General features: G+C 45.7%; 1 protein-coding gene across 2 annotated transcripts in view; it reads right to left on the reverse strand.

Moving 5' to 3' along the window:
• Positions 1 to 7,549, reverse strand: part of SDC2 (syndecan 2) — a 63,306-nt gene extending 55,757 nt beyond the window's left edge. Inside the window, exon 1 of one of the 2 annotated variants that reach the window (XM_081874818.1) lies at positions 7,168 to 7,549. In XM_081874818.1, the coding sequence (XP_081730944.1) occupies positions 7,168 to 7,227 (60 nt within the window). In that variant the 5' untranslated portion in view covers positions 7,228 to 7,549. The remainder of the gene's footprint in view (positions 1 to 7,167) is intronic. The other variant, XM_081874817.1, reaches the window with a different exon arrangement.
• Positions 7,550 to 7,872: the final 323 nt, after the last annotated feature.

Genomic DNA, 7,872 nt, shown 5'->3' on the forward strand with positions numbered 1-7,872 from the left:
AAACTCAGAACCAGACAAAAATAATTCACACTGCTTGTTGGAAGCAGATCCCTTAAGGTTTAACTCTCTGCACAGTCATTCTCCCCAGGGTTGCTTCGGAGAACCTGTGTCATTTTGAGTATTGCTGTATTATGTTATTGTTCCTCAGGAATATAGAATTCAGAAAGCAACCGTAACTATCATTACATCATCAAGGATTAATCTCTCTTTGCTCAAAAGGGGTGCAAAATGTGTTTCACTGTGAACAAGGAAGACTATGTTGTGCAATGTAGGTCTAGGAATAAATTACCAGCGCTACAGACACAAACTCCTCGCTTGCCTTGTGAACTAAGGACATAACTAGGCAAGGTTTTGTTTGCAGAACAGCCTGAAGTAATTCTCCCATACTAGCTACAACAGGAAACCATGTTATACCACTTTAGCAATGTGTCTTGAACCAAACCCAAATTGCTCACTCATTATTTGCTGCGGCTGAAGATGAGACGCAAACATTTAAAAAGGGGGTTCTTTATGACTTCCATGCAAGCAGTGCCTTACAGGGGACTTAAAACAACCTCTCCATCTTCAAAGAACAACACAACCCTGTTTAAAAGAAACAGTCACATCTAATAAGACGACAGAGTGCTTTTCAGCAGCTACACAAGTGCTCTTTTATTCAGTCTCCGGATCACAACAACATAATTATTCGCCATAAGGAAAACATTTGAACTGGTGACCAGAAAAAGTTAACTCATTTTCCAGGGTAATTAAATAGCCGTTTGAATATAATAATTTAATTAATAACTCATTATAGATGTGCTGCAATGAAGTTAACCTTAAATAAAATAAGCATAGCGTGGTGGCTGTTCTTCTTTGCAAACTCTCACAGAAAAAAAGGGAGAAAGTGCAAGAAATGCTATTAACGAGACACTATTTACTTTGCTTATTTAAAATGTTTATATTCTTCATTATACCACATTCAAGGCAACTGATACACCACCATGGAACCCCATAAATACTAGTCTTTCTCCGTGCTTTGTTGCTAGTGCTCACATTACATATACAATCCAAGATAATTTTTACAGACGACTAGGTGACATCACTGTTTCTAAAGACCAACAAGGCTTCTCCTCCTAGCTCGGAAAAGGAGTCAGAGTTGGATGGGTCTATTTGCCTACCTAGTCCAAACCCCTATTGGTTAAAGGAAATCTACAGCTAGGGCATCTCCATTTGGTTCAAGTGGGACTTGCAACAAAATTTTGCTGCATAGAGTGCTCCTATTCAGGGTTGCGGCTAGTCATACCATCTTCTAGCCTACTCCAGTCCATTCCTTCATCCCATTTTACTGTAGGAGAGCTGGAAAAATCAAAATCACATTTTGAAACCAATGCGTCCCTCGTCTAAAAGGCCTGGGACACAAATTTTCAAAGCCCGCTAGCGGTGGCTCACTTGTCAGAAGTACTGTATTCAGCGTTAACTCTGAAAGTGCATACTTGATTCTGACCAAACTAAGCCTCCTAGTGCAAAATATACATCAGGAGGCTTAGTTTGGTCAGAATCTATGATGCAATTGTCTTCAGCCTGAATCTTGCACATCTTGCTGATCTGCACTGAACCTCTATTAAAAGTAAGGTAAAGGGACCCCTGACCATTAGGTCCAGTCGTGACTGACTCTGGGGTTGCGGCGCTCATCTCGCTTTATTGGCCAAGGGAGCCAGTGTACAGCTTCTGGGTCATGTGGCCAGCATGACTAAGTCGCTTCTGGCAAACCAGAGCAGCGTACGGAAACACCGTTTACCTTCCCGCCGGAGTGGTACCTATTTATCTACTTGCACTTTGATGTGCTTTCAAACTGCTAAGTTGGCAGGAGCAGGAACTGAGCAACGGGAGCTCACCCCATCGTGGGGATTCAAATCGCCAACCTTCTGATTGGCAAGTCCTAGGCTCTGTAGTTTAACCCACAGTGCCACTCACGTCCCATGAACCTCTATTGTTGTTGTTGTTGTTGTTTAGTCATTTAGTCGTGTCCGACTCTTCGTGACCCCATGGACCAGAGCATGCCAGGCACTCCTGTCTTCCACTGCCTCCCGCAGTTTGGTCAAACTCATGCTGGTAGCTTCGAGAACACTGTCCAACCATCTCATCCTCTGTCGTCCCCTTCTGAACCTCTATTAGAACTAGATAAAAAGAAGGTCCTGCAGGTAAGAACATCTGCTGAATAGTAATTCCATGTTTGTTTATTGCCCTTCTTCTGGAATATCTGGGGGAAGTCTAAGCCCTTCATAACTCTAGCTGCACTGACCATAAAGAGGAGACATAAAACGATCTCTGGTACCCAGGTGAGAGTTCTAAGAATAAGTTCTAAGAATCTTCATCCATCAGTAGAACAGCTACATCATCACTGCACTATATATTTATGGCTCACAAAATCACCTTATTACCTACTGGGACTACTGTGCAACTGGAGCAAATGATCTGTGGTGGCAACGTGGAATGTTTTCAAGACATCCAAACATAGTTTAAGGGTAGGATGCCAGGAGCCACAACTGGGTCGCCACAATTGATGGCTTTGTTGTTTACTGAAAACCTTATGCAGTTTTCCTTGTGAAACGTGCCCCCTTCATTTAACATACCACAGTGTCTATAATTCCTCATGTCTTTTTTTTGGGGGGGGACAGCAAAAATAAAATAAAACATCTCTACTTCTACCACCTTTTTTTTTCTTTCCAGGAAACTGTTGATGAGAACTTACCTCTCCAAAAAGAAACAATTAAAGGGCAGAGAGAGAAATATATAAAGGGATGTCACATGGAAGATGGAGCAAGCTTGTTTTCTCCTGCTCTGGAGGGTAGGACCTGGATCAATGGATTCAAGTTACAAGAAAGGACTAAACATTAGGAATAATTTTCTGGTGGTAAGAGCTGTTCAACAGTGGAACGGACTTCCATTGGGGACTTTTAAGCAGAGGTTGGGTGGCCATCTGCTAGGGATTCCTTTGCTGTGTTTCCTGCATTGCTGGGGGTTGTATGAGATGTACAAGATTGCTCCCAACTCTACAATTCTATGACTTGTTGAATTGTTATCATGTTTATATCCTTCCATTGCTGCAAGGAGCTCAAGACAGCATACATGGCTCATGGGTCCGTCCCCTCACACCTCCATTTATCACCCCAACAACCCTTTGAGAGGGTAGGTTAGGCTGAGAGACTGTGATGGAACCAAGGTCACCCAGCAAGATTCATGGCCAGCTGAGAATTTTCACCCTCGTCTCCCTGGTCTAGTCTAACACTCTAGCCATTACATTGCATTGTATCAGATGGATTTGGAAAGCATACATCTGAGCTGGAAATGGTACTGAAACAGTATGATCTATTTACACATTTGGAAACAGGAACTAACACTGCAGCTATAGCATCGCTGAATCAACGCTGCATGTGTACAGTCAGCTCAGATGTAGTCTATGCAGAAAATCCACATGGTGCTGTTTTCAGTCTAAAAAGCTCCAAAGAAAATTGTAAAGTGCTTGTGCTGGGTAGAAGAAGACCATGCAGAGTGGGTTGTTCACTTGCACCATCAATTCTACATCCATTTACTCTGAAGAAGCATCATTCATCTCAATGAGACTTCTATGTAAATATGCTTAATGCATGCAGCCTTTAGTTCATCAAGAAAAGTAGAACCAGCTAGCCAAGGACTCCCCAAGATGACTGACAGGGGCAATGCAAACTCTTCCTTAACATTCACAGTTCAGTAAGTCCAAGATTAGATTTGAGCTGTGCTGCTGAGCTATCCTTCCCAATTAATGTAATGAAGGCACTTTGTGGATATATGCATGCCTATGCCTCTTTATCAATGGTGGGGTTGGACCTCCTTTCTTTATAGTCTTCACGGATTTTCAATACGATGGGGTTCAACACCATCCTTCTCTATCAGTCTTACTGCATCCAGACAAAAGCAGCACGACTACCAGCTCAGCCACTTAGAACTTAATGCAAAAAATAAAATAAAATATGAAAGTACTGCCAATTGCAGTGGCTCTTTCATGAATACCTTTTGTCAGAGAAACCCAATATAATGACACCATTAGCAGGTGCATTAACTGGAAAATGAAGGTTTTATGAAGGTTTAGATTTTATATGAACAGTGTGGTGAAGAAATCCTAATGTACAAACATTTAAACAATTGTTCTTATACAGTGGTACCTCGGGTTAAGTACTTAAGTTAAGGTCCGTTCTTAACCTGAAACTGTTCTTAACCTGAAGCACCACTTTAGCTAATGGGGCCTCCTGCTGCCGTCACGCCGCCAGAACACGATTTCTGTTCTCATCCTGAAGCAAGTTCTTAACCTGAAGCACTATTTCTGGGTTAGCGGAGTCTGTAACCTGAAGCGTATGTAACCTGAAGCATATGTAACCTGAAGTACCACTGTACTGCCATTGATCAAATGGGGGGGGGGCAACTACTACCAATTAATACCATGCCCATTTTATGAAGAAAACAAACACTGAAAGACGTCGCCAATTAAGATGATCAGATCATTGCATTCAGGCCAGGAGACGGGCGCAATGCAGTAATAAACACATTTAGTCGGCTCTTAAGTGAGTTTCCTTAATGTAAATTCCACCAAGTTTACTGGGCTAACCCACAAAGTAGGAATGCTGTCCAATTGCAATCCTATGCACACTCACTCCATCATGTGGTTGGTCCAGGCTGTGTCATATGTATTGGTGGAGGTATTCCTAGGGCTGCAATCCCATGCACATTTAATTTGGAGTTGGCTGTAAGTCCTATTTAACTCCAGAAAACTTATGTGAATATTCATTATCAGGCTACTGGTTTTGGAAACGCATGACAGCAAAGTCGAGCAGCTCAAAGACATCCAAAACATTTTAAAGAGGAAGGAGGGGGAAATCAGCAATCTCCACAATTAGTTCCTATATACACTTTCTAACCACAGAGACGTGCTTATTTTATCCTCACTGTAACTTCTGAAAGGATACAGGTTTGCCTGGAATGCTTCTCAATGATACTAAGCCAAGCAGAAACAGCCCCCCCCCATTGACAGTATCCTAGCAAGCAAACACACACACACACACACAGAGAGAGAGAGAGAGAGAGAGAGAGACCTGTATGAGCAGAGAACAAGATACTAAACCCACATCAAAATCCTTAGGCGAGGGGGAAATCTCATATTATTATCAGATTTCAGCTTGGCTTCACCATTATTATTCAGTAGTTTTGAAGCCTGTATTATGCATAAGGGGAATAGGAAATGCAAACAAGCTACTCCAGAGAGAAACTCTGTGCTAACTGCAAATTCCATAAATTCAAGGTATGCTGAAGTACTTCTAACCTTGAACACCAGAAAGAGAGGAGCGGGGAAGAGGATATAATACAGCCAGAAAAGAGCACAAGATCTTTTTACATGAGGAGTTTCAGATATACTGAAGTGATGAGGGAAGAGACCACAACATATATTGTTCAAGATCTGCAGCTGAACCTCCCAGTTCTCGAGGGATACAAGCACTTTCAGCAAGAGAATCCTGTAGGGATTCGAGCTATTTTGCAAAGAGTAAAAGATTTTTTTCCTCACTTTTCCATGCAAGGGGGTGGAAAGAAGAGTTTTTGATTGCACAAGGACCAGAAAGGCATTCGATTCTTAAATGTCTTATCGTCAACAATTAAACTCCACTATATGTCAGAGGCAGAAGGCAAGAACAGAAACAACCAGCCTTTTCCAGGCACCCTGGGTAAGAACCATAGCTACAGCCCAGAGGAATCCCTGGCTGGTTTCTAAACTTAAAGAGAGCCTGTTAGTCAACTGCAAAACAAACCTCAAGAGGGAAAACATTTCCCCATTTCCATTCTAACCATCTATGCAACATATCAATCCCACAGGTCCAACCAGAAAGCTTTACTGGGGATGGATGTAACTCTTAAGTCTGCTTATAATTTATTTATTTTTTGTTGGGTAGGGAGAAGCTATCATATAGTGAGCTTCTGACCAAATTCACATTTCAGTTCCAATCCATCAAGCTGAACTTAAAGATTGTCTCTGGGATTCTCACCCCTCCCCCCCCCCGCAAAAAAACAATGATCACAATTTGAATCACCATCATATCATGTTCTCCTGAGTCTTCCAGGCAAAGTGAACAAACTGAAGTCGCAGCATCGGAGGTCTGAATCAATTACAAACTTTTTTTCTACAGTGCTAAAAAAGCAGTCACACTCCTGTCTCATGCACCCACTTTTTTAAAAAAGGGATGCCTTTTTATGGTGCATTTATAAAGCTTTCCCATATCTTCACTTCGGTTTAAACCATTATATTCGGACAATTTTTTTGGTACTTTATTAAAAAAACAAAGGAGGCACCACCACCCAAACAGAGCATCGGAAATGCAGCACAAGGTTTTGTCAAATGCCTCTTCAGGACGAACATCCTTCAATGCAACAGCCTGGCCCCAATTCCAGGAAAATCACTGCTTGGTGACATACAATGGACTGCCCTCTCTCCTTTCCTCCCACCCGCCAACCCCAGTCTCCCATATCACCACCGAGGAGCCGAAAGACCAAAGTGCCCCTTTTCTGCTCGAAAAGTTTTGATCTTTTGCGAATGACCTCAGCAAAACTTCTGCGCAGCAGATGTGGGAACAGCGGGGGCGTCTCATCCTTCCTCCCGATTGAGCCGTCGCCCCCACCCTTTCCCTCCCCAAATCGGGGCCGACCCCTGGGCTTCTAGAATCGAGAGGGGGGGCTTTTTCCAAAATAGACACCCCCCCATCTCAGATGGGGCCAGCGTGACATTCCGTGCTGTTGGCTGCCAGCACTAACTAGCGGAGCGGGGAGGGCAGGAAAAAGAATCCTCGAGCGCAGCGGGGAAAGTGAAGCGAAGTTTCTGCAGGCGCTGAAATAGCCAGCGGGGCTTCGCTGCCTGCACGAAGCGGGAGGGGGGGGGTGTTGTTTATCGGCACCAGTTGACCAAAATGCAGCAGTTAGGGGGCATCGGGGTTGGCTGCAAGGCTTGCGGGGTGGCCGGCTGCATGGAATGCGACTGAAAGCGAAGGGGGGGGGGGAGAGAAAGGAAGCTGCCAGTATCGATTCGTCCCCCGGTTGCTCCGCTTCTCCCTCCCGCCCACTCCTCAAAAACAAATCTTTTTGCAAGAAGAAGAAGAAGAAGAAGGGACGTACCGTCTCTGCCGAGACGCAGGCCGCCGAGGCGAAAGCAAGCAGTATCCACACGTTCCACATTATTCCCGGGGTTGCAAGCGGAGGCTTCGAAGGACCCGTCCCCCCCTCCACAAAAAAGGAGAGCGCGCGCTGGAGAGGAGAGATTCCCAGGCAGGTCCTGCGAGTAATCCTCCTCCTCCTCCTCCTCCGCCCCCCTCCTCGCCGGCCGAAGCGTCGGGCTCGCGGGCTCCCCCTCTTCCCGGGTCTCTGCTCCTGCAGACGCCGCTCCTCCTCGCTCGCTTCAGGGAGGAGTTGGCTGGCTTGTGGGGAGCAGAAGGGGAAGGGGCTGGGCTGGGGGGCTGCTCCGGACTGCCGCCGCCGCCGCCGCCGCCGCCGCCGCTCGCTCGCCTTCGCCTCCTCGCCGCTTCGTCGGACTCAAGCCCGTCCCTCTTTCTCTCCCTCGCGCCGGGTCCGGCCAAGAGAGGCGCGCAGGGCAACGCCACAAAGTTTGGCCGAGGCGCCGGAGTTGTCCGCGGGGAGAAGGGAGCGAAGCTTCGGCGGTCGTCGTCGCAAGCCGCGCTCTTAACTCGCCGTTTTTCCGCTCGGCTTTCCTTTCCCAGGGCTGTGCGAGCGCGACTCCTAGTTGAAGCCTGAGGGAAATTCCTGCAGGATTACGGCGCGGATTGGCAGGTCGCGCAACCAGTGGGAAGGAGGGGAGGGGAGGCG

The sequence above is a fragment of the Podarcis erhardii genome (assembly GCF_964252035.2).
Source record: "Podarcis erhardii genome assembly, chromosome: 8".
NCBI lineage: Eukaryota > Metazoa > Chordata > Lepidosauria > Squamata > Lacertidae > Podarcis > Podarcis erhardii.